Raw genomic sequence first — 14,920 nt, forward strand, 5'->3', positions numbered from 1 at the left:
GTATGTTTTGAGCATGCAGGCTACAAGGTGGCTGAAAAACTGGCTGGATCATTGGCCTCAAAGATCAACAGTTTGAAGTCCAAGTGTTTCCTGGTTACTTTATTCCCTAGGGGCGAATGCTGGAGCCAGTGCAGTTTAACATCTTTGATGAGCATGATAGGATGAAACTTGGCAACGCCGGATGGCAGGGCTACCATTTAGAAGGACCTTGACAAGCTGAAGGAATAGTCTGATAGAAACCTCATGAAATTCTACAAAAACTCCTACACCTGGACTGGGATAACCGCACACATCAGTGCAGGCTGGGTGCTGACTAACTAGGTAGTAGTTCTGCAGAAAAGGACAGGGGAGTCCTGCTGGACAACAGTTTGAACAGGATTAAGCAGTGGGCCTTTGTGGTGATGAATACCAACTGCATCCTGGGCAGTATTAGGAGAAGCGTAGGCAGCAGGTTGAGGGAACTTACTGTACTTCAGCTTATGTCTCTTGTCCTATCTCTGGCCATGACTGAAAAGAATCTGTCCCCATTCACTTGACACATGGTATGCGTCAATATTCTTAAGATATTTGTATACACTGTCAAGATCTCCTCTCAGTCTTCTCCAGGCTAGATAGGCCCAGCTTTCTCAGCCTTTATGCTAAGAGTTGCTCCAGTCCCATAATCATCTTTGTTCCCTACACTGGAGTCTATCCAGTAGTTTCATGTCCCTTTTGTGCTGGGAGTCCAGCACCAGACACAGCACTCCAGCTGCGGCCTCACCAGGGCTGAGTGGAGCAGAAGGATCCCGTCCCTCCACCTGCTGGCAACACTCCTCCTGATGCAGGATCCCATTGGCTTTCTTAGCCACGAGGGTACATTGCTGCCTCATGGTTAACTTGTTGTCCACCACGACTCCTAGATCCTTTTCTGCAAATCTGCTTTCCAGCAGGTCAGCCCCATGCCTATACTGATGCTTTCGGTTATTCCTCCCTAGGTGCAGAACCTGTGAGGTTCCTCTTTTCCCCTCTCTCCAGCCTATCCACATCCCTCCGAATGGCAGCACTGGTGTGTCTGGTATATCAGCCACTCCTCTCAGTTTTATAGCTTCAGCAAAATTGCGGAGGGTGCACTCTGTCCCTTCGTGTACATTCATGAACAAATTGAACAGGATCGGACCCAGTACTGACTGCAAGAGACACCACTAGCTACAGGCGTCCACTTGACTCTGTGCCACTGATGACAACCATTTGAGTGCCTCCATTCAGCCAGTTCTCAATCCACCTCACTGCGCCCTCAAATAGCCCGCACTTCCTGAGCTTGCCTATGAGGATGTTACGGGAGACAGTGTCAAAAGCCTTGCTCAAGATGAGGTAGACGCAGCCATAGCTCTCCCCTCATCTACTCAGCCAGTCATTCCATCATAGACAGCTTTCAGAGTGGTTAAGGTTGATTTCCCCTTGGTGAGTCCATGCTGACTACTACTAATCACTCTCTTGTTCTCTACATGTCCTTCACAACAGCCAGGATGGGCTGTTCCATGACCTTTCCAGGGATGGAGGTGAGGCTGACCGGCCTGTAGTTGCCTGGCTCCTCCCTCTTTTGAAGACTAGTGTGACATTGGCTTTCTTCCACTCCTCAGGCACCTCTGCTGTTCTCCATGACCTTCCAAAAATGATGGGGAGTGGCTTAGCAAGAACATCCTCCAGCTCCTATAGCACTATTGGGTGCACTCCCATCAGGGCCCATGGATTTGGAGGTATAAAGTTTGCCTAAATGATCTCTAACGCAGTCCTCCTTGACCAAGGGAAAGTGTTCCTCTCTCCAGACTTTCTCTCTTGTCTTGAGGGTCTGGGATTCCTAAGGGCAAACGCTGCTGGTGACAAGATAAATTCATCTCACTTTACCATTTTATCTGTAATGCTGCCCTTCATTTGTTGAATCATTGTGACCTTAAATACACACCAAAATATTAGTCAGTCAACTAGGGAGTGGGGGTTTTATGGGCTGAGTTTCTGCGACCTAAAAATCCTCAAATCCTTAACATGAAGATTAGTAATTAATGGTTCATGATTAATTTAGTGGTTCCATTGAATCTTAATGTTAAATGAAAAGCTTCTCAAACAGCAAATGCTTTTTTAATTATGAGGACAAAGTCGTGCCTGAATTAATTCAAGAGAAATTAGGAATGGCACACAATTAATTTAGCTTCAGTATTAAACAATGAAGGACCTCAAACTTTTTACACATGGGGGTTTGCCCAAAAACTAGCTTCTGTCCTCAGGCTTGCATGCTTCGTGCTCAAGGTGTACTAGTCTGCACCTAATCCCCAGGAGACGAGAATTGTTACAAACATTAGCAAGCCATTTCTTCAGTCCAAAGTGTAGCCCTTGCCAATTTTGCCCCTGTTAAGACGTGTTTGGATTAATTCCAGAAGGTGACTACAATGCCTGTGCAGCAGTGGGACAGACATGGTAAGAGCTATGGCTCTGCTGCCAGAGCCAGAGAACACGAGTCCATCATGCGCCTTCACGGCTGCTTTCCTGGCAGGGCGTGCGGTTGGTCACAGACTACATTTCCCAGGAGCCTGCTGTGCAGGAGCCTCTTATGTCACTGAGCGAGGACCCTACTGCTCTTCAGGAGGCATTTGAGCTGCTGCAGTTGCTAGTGCTGGCGCAGTAGAAACATGACGTTCAGAAACGTGTCTCCTCAACAACCCAGAACCTAGTTGAGTTATTGAGTCAGCGTGGCCAGGGCTTCGTTTCTTTCAGGTCCTTTCAGGGTGGCTGGTTAGTCTTGTTTCATGTTACATGTTAAATGTCACCTGCAGAAGAGAAGAGCTTACCTCTTCCAGACAGATGGCCCCGAGCCAGCAAATTCGCTCTGTCAGCCTGTGCAGCGGCTGTGGCAGAACTAGGTACAAATCACCATCATTTTGTTAGAGGGAAGGGGTCAAAATTTACTTATGGGGGAAATGGGAACTTCAGTCACCCTATGATCCTTGATGTTTGCTTTGGCGTTTCTGCTCCAGAAAATTTCTTTGTTCCATTCCATTCACTGTACTTTTCCATAATTGAAGCAAGTATTTTACGCCACCTGGTTTATCTGTTACTGCAGCATGGCATTTTTAAATCTAGATCTTTGCCTCTGAGACTTAAGAGCTGCTGTCATAAAGCTAAACAGGCTGTGTCTAATTTAAGCTTTGTGTTTGCTTTGTTTCTGCAAAAAAAACTAAAGAGGACAATTTGTTACCTAAGTTAGTTGCAAGGTGCTGACTTCTTCAGGAATTTCCATGGTTAGCCAAAGAAAGAAATAATCTTGTGTTTCTGCTTCTAGTAGAAATGTCTGTTAAAAATGGAGTATAATATAAAGCTTGCTGCAATGCAGGAAGAGCCTTGGCATCTGCATGGTGCTGGTTTGTGATCAGTACCTTATTTGATATTTGATTTTTCCGCTGGTGCTGTGTAATTTCTGCAAGCAAACCTGTTGAATTGTTTTTATATTTGTGACTTTTCTATTTTCGATAATTACAATGTGTGACTAGGCTGTAATCTGCTGAGGCTTAATTGCAAACAGAATTAATTGCATTGCCTAGCACCTCTGAGTCCTGTGCACTCAAGCACCCTGTTGTGTCGTGTGTTGCACAAAAACGGAGACGAAGACAGTTCCTGCTCCTGGTACTCACAGCCTAAGACAGGCTGCAACAGCCTGGGAACTGCCATCACCCAGTGAGGCGCTGCTGGTCTGCCCACATCCTTAATGTGAAGTTTGGCTGATCTTTATTCCCCTGCTGCTGCGGGGAACAACTGGAACACAATCCCAAACCTCTTGTAAAGCAGGTGTATTGCACAACTGATTAACTTCTTTAGAAAGAAATAGGGAGAAAGAGCTGGCATTTGAAGGGGATATGTTTTTGTTACTTAGTGCTAAAAGCCACTTTTAGCAAAGCTGAACATAAATTGTCTTTTGTTCTCCACTAATGACCTATACCCTGGTGGAAGAGGTTCCTGCTGCCTGCTTGTCGCCTCCATGCTGTTCACTGTGTTGCAGGTATAATCCGGCCACCATGCAGTAGGTCTCTTCAGGTAGAGCCAAGTGTTCATGTTTGTCCCGTGCTGTCTCTCTTCAGTGACATTCCCCCTGGACCTCACGAAAACTCGGCTGCAGGTCCAAGGCGAAGCTGCCGTTGGTCGCAGCGGAGCCCCTTACCGCGGGATGCTGCGTACCGCAGCGGGCGTCGTGCACGAGGAAGGCTGGCTACAGCTCTGGCAAGGAGCCACCCCTGCTGTCTACAGGCACATAGGTGACTATCTGCTCATGTTGGGAAAAGTTAGCTGCTTTCTGAGGCCAAGCCTTGTGGCTTGATCTTGCTCTATCTCGTATGTCTCTATATCCACTTAGAAATATTTGACTGGCCCAATCCTCTCTCCTCCCTTGCCCAATCTTTCACAGCCTTATTTTGGCTTCAGGAAAAAATAAAATTTTCCTGTCATCTTCGCAGGAAGTTCTTCAGTGCGGACAGGCACTTGGCTTCCTCAGAACAATAACTGTCTTTTATTTGTGGGAAGTAGGGAGAGGCTGGGAAAAACATATAAGCTTGCAAGCAGTAGGATGAAGAAATGCATCAGCAGTTTGTTCAGAGGTAACAGCTTTCTGTGTTTTATTTGCAAATACAATGACAGAAGCAAACTCAAAAGCACTTGCAGGACATTTTGTTGCTGGGAGGCCAGCTAAGAAACCTAGTTTCATATAGTCAAAGTAGGGTCTGCTGAGCAGGCTGGCACAACCCATACTGCCTCTTTGTAGACCTATGGCTTAGCCAAGGAGATTCTCTGATAGTGAAAAGTTCTGGCATTTATTCCAGTCAGTGGCCCTGCACTGTGATCCAGGACTTTCATATCCGTTTTGATCATGCATATGAAACTCAGCAAGCAGCTGACCTAGGCAGAGGCTGTCAGGTTTTACAACTGATCTTTTGATGTTTCCGTGGCAGTGTGACATCCAGAAATGGCACCGAGACCTGTCCCCCACTTTTGTTTTCCACAGTGTACTCTGGAGTGCGGATGGTCGCGTATGAACATCTCCGTGACTCCGTGCTTGGCAGGGCTGAGGATGAAAGCTTTCCCTTCTGGTAATCCTGCATTTATGCTGTTGCCTGTTTGGGGATTTTCCTTATTGTAGCAGTTCTGCAAAATTGTCTAGAGAAGGATCTTTTCCTCATGGCTTGTCTGTCATGAAGTTAAATACAAGTTAAGTTAAATATAAAAAAATAGGAGTTTAAACTCTTTTTTTTTTTGGAGCAGTGTATTTTCATTCAGCTCAGAACAGAATTAAGAAATATTGAAATAAATTTCTCAGTGGCTTAACTAAGACCATGCTTACTCTGGTAAAGATGCCCTAATAAAGAGAAATATGCTGGAATAGCTGCTTGGGAAGATGCAACTTGTCCCTGGGCAGAATGTGTCTGGATCAGGGCTGATCCAGGCTGCAGCTTTGCCGTGATTCATAGTCTGCTCTTTTTTCCCTCTTGGGGTCTTCGGTGTAGTTTAGTCGTAGCTGGTCACACAGCTGTGTGTGACGGCTGCTAGAGAAGCTGGCAGCTATTGTACAAATCTATACGTTTCTGCTATTTTACTGCTTGTCATGCTGCTGAGGTAAAGGGAACAGGGGTGAGAAATATTGTCATTAAGCCTTTAGATTATGAGTGTGGAATGTAATGGGAATGGGAAAGCTTGTTTCTGGTGTCATATTGAGCTCCTAGCTTTCCTGGCTACTAAAGAAACAGATTGTGAAGGAAAAAAACACCACTTTGTTCATGTGTCTATGATAGATGTCAGTGTAAATTATCATCATCTTTCCTGAGGAGACAAATAATCCTATACAGAGCAAAAAGAAGATCTTTTCTCTGCTGATTCAATTCAGCAATACTTAAATCTCAGTCAGCTCTTTGTTGGACCCCTGTGGGACACGATGCAGATATTTCTGTAAACTCATTTGCAAAAATCAGTATTTTTTTTAGATTAATTTTTTGCTAAAATTTTGTTCATAGTTTTCTAATCATGTAGAGATTATTATATCATATCCAATGAAATATTTTATTCCAAAATGTATTCACTGATCTTAGAGGCAAAATGCAAATACTTTTAAGATGGGATTTATAAAATGTAATGTAGATAAAATGCTTCTCATGCACATTGCTACAGAAAGAGGAGCTAAGGATAATACTGAAATAAATAAATTGAAATACTGAAATAATCAGTAGCAGAAAATTAGCATGACTGATCTAGTAGCAATGTGGGAGATAAATTTTTGTATATTGGGAGCTAGTTCAGAGTTTCATATTACCCTTCTGTTACTATAATATGAAGAGCAACATCTCTTACTCATGTATCTTCCCATTTTGCCTTTAAATCTTAAGGAACTTAGTCCAGCCAGAAGAGGAACCAAAGCATTTTGTTAACATATAATTAACAACCTACAGCCACAGACAGCAAGTTAACTCTGGCTCTTAGTATAAAAACAAGCATTTAAGTTCCTTTCACCTGGGCAATGCTGTTGTTAGGTTCTTTAGATCAAGCACTGGGATTTGCTGAGGTTTTCAGTGTATTCTGGAGCATGTTTTCTTTCCCACTGCAACAGGAAAGCTGTAGTTGGGGGCATGTCTGCAGGTGCCATCGGTCAATTCTTTGCCAGCCCAGCTGACCTGGTGAAGGTCCAGATGCAGATGGAAGGAAGGAGAAGGTTAGAAGGAAAACCCCTGCGGTCAGTTCCTCTCTAAAGCAGCAGTTCTTCTGTTCATGATTTCTCTTTGGCTGTTGTGCATTTCCTTGTGGGGGGCACAGATTCAGACCACTGTAGCTGCAAAATGAATAAATGTAGTTTGTCCAGGTCATTTCTGCAGCACACCCTGTGAGCTTAGTTAGTCATGCCCCCGTTCAGCTGTTGTGGGAACAACAGTGATTTAATGTTGTATACAAAAAGCCTCCTGGACATCAAATGCTCACATGATTGACATTGATACTGTGTGATGTATGTGAAAAGGGAGTCAGGACTTCTGCCTCCCTTACTGTTGTGACATCTAATCCTCTTTTCAGCTTTTATACTGGTCTGAAAAGTATCACAGTAACAGCAAGGATCACAGTTCTATTAAACCACTTAGTCAGGAGTCAGTCGGTCATGTTTCTTGAGTGGAGGGAAGGAGAGGATGAGTGAAGTTTTCTCTTTCTTCCACCCCCTTTCCCTGGTTGATTTGATCTTTTTTGAGGAAACAGTTGTACGCCTGATGGCTCTAGGCAATGAAGAGGGTGTGGGATTTGAGACTATCTCCTCCTTACTCCCTTTGTACTTGCCTTTCTTCTTCTAACATAGCAGTTCTAGAGACCACAAACCTTCGCCGATCCTACATACACAACAGTTCTACTCCAGCACTTTTCTAGAGAATGGGAAGGACACTTTCCAAAGAAGGGAAACTGAAAGAAGGGATGGAGCAAAGGGCTTGCTCTCACACTGCTGCGCAGGAAGGGCCGTGCTCGCCTGCAAGCTGTGGAGCTGGGAACCTTTCCTGCAGATAACAAAGCACAGTGCTGTTAGCACCCTGCGCTGCTGGAATCATTTGGTTTCTCTTGTGTTTGTTACTGCAGGCCAGAGGGTCACCTATCATTAGTGATCAGATTGGTGCTCACCAGGGAAACTGGTGTGTTTGGAAAGATGTCTCAGGATGAAGGTCAGAGATTAAATGCATCTTGAAGACCAGATCCTCGTGGATACAAATGTTCGTTTTTGCTGACAATGTTGGTGTGCATCAGCTGGGGCTCTGGTTCAGCAAAGCCTTGGAATATGTAGAGCAAAGATTTCTCTACGGCTGAATCCTCTGCTCAGTACTTGAATATTGGTTTCAGATTTCGAGGAGTGCACCATGCATTTATGAAGATCCTGTCTGAAGGAGGCATACGGGGCCTTTGGGCTGGATGGGTGCCAAACGTTCACAGAGCTGCTCTGGTAAACGTGGGAGGTAAATTTAATAAGTTTTTCTGCCGTGCTTAAGTCTGCATCTAAACTTTCAGTACAGAGTTCAGCTGCTCACCTCATCTCAGTCTCTTGATTCTCTATGGTGGGCCACCTGGCTTGCCGTCCTGCAGAAATCAAGGTGCTAACACGAGCAGCAGGCCAGGACACTGCAGATCTGTCCCAGTTCTGCCACTAACTTCCAGGTCACCATCTTCTACTCAGGCTGCCAGACACTGTAACTCACGTCTGCTTTCAGCCACTCCTGACGCAATGCAGCCTCTATTACTGCCTAACATTCCCAACATATTTAATAGCCTTGCAATCCAAAGTGATGAGGTGCAAGCATCATTATTGTGTTGTTTCTGATTTGGGTGAATCAGTTGTTTTACAAAATCTTCCTTTTGCCAAGCCTCCATCTTACATCAGTAATGAACTGCACAAACGCCACCCATTTCTAACACTACTTTTTTCCTAACTATTTTCTTTACAGATCTGACCACTTATGATTCAGTGAAACACTTCTTACTTCTGAACACATCCCTTGTGGACAACAGTGTCACCCACAGTGTTGCCAGGTGCCTAACTCCTTTATCAATCACCCCTCTTTTTTACTACTGTTTCCAGCTTCACTGTCTAAATCTGAATGACTTATCTGTGCTAGCAGAAGCCTTTAGTCCTTGGCCATGCTATTGCTGACAAAATGTGCCTTTATAAGGATAGGTTTTTGTTTTTGTCTGAGAGGGCTTCATTGTACAAAAGACACAAAGGAGGCAGCCAGAGCTACAAAACTCTCCTTGCTACAAGCGATGTATTTCATGGCAGTCCTGTGCTAAAGAAGTGCATCCAGTGCAGTCACAGCCATGGCTATGGACTCATCATGCAGCAGTGTTAATTTCATAATAACAAAATGTTAATATATAACATAGTTAGAAAACTAGACTAGAAATACACCTCTGAGGAAGAGTTTGCTCTGATACTGTTTTCCCCTAAATAGGAGCCATTAGGAAAAAAGATACAGGAAATACCTGTAATTCCATAATTATTTCCATTAAAAAGCACCAAATTTTAACCAGATGAGTTTTAACCAAAATGTCCATGGCCTCTAAGTATGGAGTAGCAAAATCTTTGGCTACTTTAGACCCAGAACAAATAACAGCAGCGTTGCTTCATGAGAGCACATTAATGTTGGACACACTATACACAGATCCCTGCATTTCTTCTCCCTATTCCAGGAATGGTCTTCTTGGACTGTATATCCAGTGGGTATCATATGTGATCAGTTATGTACCGCATTTTTTCTCTTGCTTGTGCTTCTTCATACTATACGATCATGTTAAAGATCTGTTTTCAAGGCACTCCATACCTGTCTCAAAAATATTATATTGTTGCTAACATTTACACATCTTGAAGCTCTTCTGGCTGAGGATAATACCCCCTAAATCAAGTTTGCATTAAGTTGTATTATTCATGATTTTATAATTTTTTTAAATTATCTCTATTCTTAGAATAATGATGCTTAAACTGTAGTAATAAACTTTAGGGTTATCTTTTTTATTGTATCTTTAAGTATCTGTGGTTCTTAATAGTGCATGTTCTGGCCTGGTTGCTGCTGTTCTGGGAACTCCTGCTGACGTAGTGAAAACCAGGATAATGAACCAACCCAGGGACTGCCAGGGAAGGTAAGGACATTTCAGACACTGACTTTTCAGTAGAAAGGTTAAACCCTGAGCCCCATTGATTTGACTGGAAATTAATCCAAATGCTAAGTCTCTAACCTGTTCTTTTTTTTTTGATTATCATTTCATTATTTTAGTTTTGCATATCCAGGAGATTTCTGTTGTAATGATCAGCTAAGCTTGGTAAATTAAGTGGAATTCAGTTCTGATTAAACTTCAGTGACTTCAGTGAAATTACTTCTATGAATTTATCTGTCAAGAGATTATTTTTCCGGTGGGATGGGATTTTTAAGTGTGTATTTGTAGTCCCAACAACATTTTTTTTCTCCTTGCATGTTCTCCTCCATGCTAGAGGTCTGCTGTACACATCTTCCATGGACTGCTTGATTCAAACCGTACAGGGTGAAGGGTTTATGTCTCTATACAAAGGCTTTATACCAATCCTGATGCGAATGGTAAATACCTTTCAACTCGGTTTACAATTAGATAGTTGAACAGCATGACATTAAAATATAAAGAGCTCCTCCTGTGTTGGTATTTCCAAACTACTTGGGTTTCTCTCAGGATATTCTATTTAATTGCAGTTAGTGTATTTGAATGTAGTGGATGAAACAGCTCCTAGAGTGCCACTACCACCTAATATGAAGGTGGAATAGCAAAAACTAATATGAGATTGTGCTGGAGAATATGATTTTTAGGAACAGATAAGTCCAATTTAATATACTGTATTTATGCATTCGGCCCTTCTGTTTCAAGGTTCTAACTTCTGCAATTGCTTTTACAGGCACCTTGGTCACTGGTATTCTGGCTTACGTATGAGCAAGTCAGAAGGATCTGTGGAGTTAGTTCTTTCTAAAGTCTTGAAACCACATCCATATGCACAAAACAAAGAAGAACCAAAAAGCTTAATTCTCATATCACAAAGTCCCACCCTGCAGAGAACTAGCTCATTTTGGAGACTGGCAGTAGTGTGGCATGTATAGGTTGATGCTGCACATCCAGCCCTTACTGGTTAGGACTAGCCATAATCTAATGGCACTCTTTGCTTGGGAGACTGTTACCTGAAATTTAAGTTATCCACAGGATGAAATTATCACAAAAATAATATTTCAACCAGCAGCAAGCATAAGCAGCAGCATTCTGGAAGAATGAACACAGGAAAAAAAAAAAAGAACAAGGAAGTTATAATGCTGGTTTTATTTTTCATAATAGAGATGGTTCCTATAGTTAAGGGCAAGAGTAAGTTGAACAATGCAGCTTTGAACATCTTTTGTGGCTAAGCAGTGAGCACCAGTCCATAAAATCAATTGGGCATTTTTTTGTTAATATTACATTTGTATACATAGAGAACTACCTCTTCTCTAGTTTGATGTTTCAGCAAATCAAGCATGAAGTGCTAAATACTGAAACAATTAAAGCAGTTATCTGATTTCAAGTATGATTTGCTCCGTAACTGGAAAGACCAGCGTTCATCTGAATTCCCAAAGACTGTCTAAGTTCTTCATCCAAGCATTTGAATACTATTCTGTGCATATTCAAGAGTGAAATTCATTCCTGTACCCAGGAATGAAAAGCCTAGTTCACTTTAAATCTGGCTTAAGAAACTGGTAATACACAGGACAAAGCTGAACTACTTGTCTTCCGATGGTCTCGATGCACCACTTTTCAGTGGAAATAACCGCTCTGGCTGCCTATCTGAAATCTAAGTGGAAGCAAAGTGGTAATATTTTCTTTCTAAACATGTTTGAATGCACAAGTGTTTTTGTAAACCTAAAGCTCTCTGGATTTCATAGGCAACAGGGGCTAGCTACTTGTTGTTAGGCCTATCTCTGGCAATCGGGAGGCAAGAATGCAGTGTAATGGCAATGATAAGATAGTGAGCGGAGAACAAAACTGGTCTTGATCTAGCAATACCTTGTAATGACAGAGCTGTACAAGGCTTATCTGCCTAAGTAAAGACTTGACATTACTTCTAGACTAGTTTTACTAGAATCTGAACTAGAATCTTCAATCTGCCAATTTAGTATTAAATAGAGTTTGGGTGTCTCTTCTTGACTGCACTGATTCCCTTTGATTAGAGATACATCTGGTAGATAGATAGGTAGATCTGTTGGGGCTGCATGTGTTTTGGGTATTGTGGTGAAATGTGAATGTGATTCTAGTCTGGAAAAAAAAATGCTGTGTACAAATTCATCCCCTCATTACTAGAAGGTCAAAATGTATGATTTTTTTTTCCTGTTTGTCAGCTTGAGAAAGTAATCTAAGTTCTTTCCCTCTTGCACATTGTCAGCAGCAACTATAAACTGGCAGGCAAGCTGCTGCTTCAGTTACTGAAGCCTGAGTGGTCCTGCCTGCAAACCTGTTACTCAGATAGCCCTGACAATGGATATGTAGAAGTGCCTGATCTAAAAAAAAAAGGCAATTTAAAAAATCTTTTAGTGAAAAGCTGTTTTAGCTGCTGATTAAGCTCTTTTTTTGAGTATAAAACACTAAAGTGATTCATAACAGTGCCAATGTCTAGTATTTTTTATTCAAGAAATAAATAATTTGAATAGCAGATGCTGCCTCTTACTACATTAATTTTTAGTGTTTTATAATTTATTCCCATTTTTTCAAGCAGAAATATCTTCACAGAAAGGCCATATTTATTTGGACTAACTAGTTTTAATTTCAGGGACGAAGAATTCGCTCTAGGATGGCTCCTAAGATTCCTGCACCAGATTATCTGGTGAAATAAGAATGGCTTTTTGAAGTCCCTGGGTTTGCATCTTCCTCATGCCTGCGCTTACTTCAAAAGCCTGCCTGGAAAGAAGGGAAAAAATAAGGGAGAAATCAGAAAATTTCAGGGCATAGTAAAGGAAATGAATGAAAGTGACAGTCAAAGGAAACTGGAGGGGGTACCATGCAGAGCACCCGTGTACACTACTTCATAAAGACTTTTCCAAGCTTAAGATTGGTGCATCCCTGTGAGTAACAAGTCAGGGAAGGAGGGCAGGAGGCCTGCGTGGATGAGCAAGGAGCTCATGGCAAAAGTCAAACAGAAGAAGGCAGTATACTGAATGTGGAAATAAGGACAGGCCCCTTGGGAGGAATATGGAAATGTTGTCAGGGAATGCAGGGATGTGACAAGGAAGGCAAAGGCACTTTGGGAATTAAATCTGGAAAAGGATGTTAAAGATTACAAGAGCTTCTTCAAATATATCAGTGGCAGAAGGAAGATCAGGGAAAACGTGGGTCTGTTGTTCAACAGGTGCCCTGGTTACAAAAGACACAGAAAAAGCAGAGTTACTGATGCCTTCTTTGCTGCGGTGTTTACCAAGGACAGCCCTCTGGAATCCCAGACCCTAGAGACAAGAGAAGAAGCCTGGAGAGAGGAAGACTTGCCCTGGGTAGAGGAAGATTGGGTTAGAGAACACCTAGGTAAACTTGGTATCCACAAATCCATGGGCCCTGATGGGATGCACCCACGAGTGCTGCGTGAGCTGGAGGATGTTGTTGCTAAGCCGCTTCCATCATCTTCAAGAGGTCCTGGAGAACAGGGGAGGTGCTGGTAGACTAGAAGAAAGACCTGTCTTGAAAAATGGCAATAAGGAGGACCCAGGCAACTATAGGTCAGTCAGCCTCCTCTCCATCCCTGGGAGTGATGGAATAGCTCATCCTGGCTGTTGTCTGTAAGCATGTGGAGGACAAGAAAGTGCTCAGGGGTAGTCAGCATGGATTCACCAAGGGGAAATCATGCTCAACTAACCTGATAGCCTTCTATGATGGAATGACTGGCTGAGTAGATGAGGGGAGAGCGGTGGATGTCATCTATCTGGACTTCAGCAAGGCTTTTGACACCGTCCCTCACAACATCCTCCTGGGCAAGCTCTGGAAGTGTGGATTAGATCAGTGGATGGCAGAGCTCAGAGGGTGGTGATCAGCGGTGCAGAGTCTAGTTGGAGGCCTGTAGCTAGCGGGGTCCCCCAGGGGTCAGTCCTTGGTCCAGTCCTGTTCAATTTATTCATCCATGACCTGGATGAAGGCACAGAGTGCTCCCTCAGCAAGTTTGCTGATGATACCAAATTGGGAGGAGTAGCCGATACCCCAGAGGGCTGTGCTGCCATCCAGAGGGACCTGGACAGACTGGACAACTGGATGGTGAAAAACCCCATGCAATTCAACAAGGCCAAGTGCAAGGTCCTGCACCTGGGGAGGAATAACCCCAGACACCAGTACAGGCTGGGGACCGACCTTCTGGAGAGCAGCTCTGCAGAGAAAGACCTGGGTGACCTGGTGGACGACAAGTTGACCATGAGGCAGCAGTGTGCCCTCGTGGCCAAGAAGGCCAATGGGATCCTGGGGTGCATTAAGAAGAGCATCTCCAGCAGGTCGAGGGAGGTGATCCTGCCCCTCTACTCAGCCCTGGTGAGGCCACATCTGGAGTATTGTGTCCAGTTCTGGGCTCCACAGTACAAGGGGGACGTGGAGCTGCTGGAGAGAGTCCAGTTTGCAACTATCTTCTGTGTCCGCATGGTGTAAAAATGTAATGCGTGTGCGTGTTTCCCTGTGTTTTTCTGCACTCCTGCCAGGGCGATCGGAGCTGGTGAGGCTGCTCGTGGATCACGGGGCTCGGCCGTGCCTGAGGAGCGACGCGGGCTGGACGGCGGCTCACTTTGCCGCCGAGGCCGGGCGCCTGGCGGTGCTGCGGACCCTTCACGCCCTGCACGCGCCCATGGACGCGGCCGACCTCTTCGGTGATACCCCCAAGCGCCTTGCGGAGATCTACGGGCACAAGGACTGCCTCAGGTTCTTGGAAATGTGAGTAGCCAACATTGTTTCGGCATCTGCTGAAGCAGCTGAATGTCATAGAACCATAGAATCATTATGGTTGGAAAAGACCTTCAAGCACAGGGCCACAAGGATGATCAGGAGCCTGGAACATCTGCCCTACGAGGAGAGGCTGAGGGAGCTGGGCCTGTTCAGCCTGGAGAAGAGAAGGCTGAGAGGGGACCTGAGCAGTGTCTATAAGTACCTCAAGGGAGGCAGTGAGGAGGATGGTGCTGGCCTCTTTTCAGTGGTGGCCACTGACAGAACTAGAGGAAACAGCCACAAACTGAAGCACCAAAAGTTTCACAGTAACTTGAGGAAAAATTTCTTAACAGTGAGGGTGACAGCCCTGGGAACAGGCTGCCAGGAGTGGTTGTGGAATCTCCTTCTCTGGAGATCTTCTAAACCCACCTGGATGCAACCAGGCCACATGCTGTAGGTCACCCTGCGT

The 14,920-nt window shown here is 44.1% G+C and overlaps 1 protein-coding gene across 1 annotated transcript; it reads left to right on the forward strand.

The window, feature by feature from the left end:
* Positions 1–2,794: 2,794 nt before the first annotated feature.
* On the forward strand, positions 2,795–10,520 carry SLC25A27 (solute carrier family 25 member 27). The gene is made up of 9 exons (XM_010215085.2): positions 2,795–2,894; positions 4,107–4,280; positions 5,024–5,108; positions 6,617–6,739; positions 7,876–7,988; positions 8,475–8,559; positions 9,571–9,663; positions 10,013–10,115; positions 10,445–10,520. The coding sequence occupies exons 1-9, from the start codon at positions 2,795–2,797 to the stop codon at positions 10,514–10,516; spliced, it is 948 nt and encodes a 315-aa protein (XP_010213387.2). The 3' UTR covers positions 10,517–10,520.
* Positions 10,521–14,920: the final 4,400 nt, after the last annotated feature.

This window comes from Tinamus guttatus, unplaced genomic scaffold (genome assembly GCF_059628265.1).
Source record: "Tinamus guttatus ecotype Peru unplaced genomic scaffold, ASM5962826v1 Tinamus_guttatus_pri_ptg000080l, whole genome shotgun sequence".
Taxonomy (NCBI): domain Eukaryota; kingdom Metazoa; phylum Chordata; class Aves; order Tinamiformes; family Tinamidae; genus Tinamus; species Tinamus guttatus.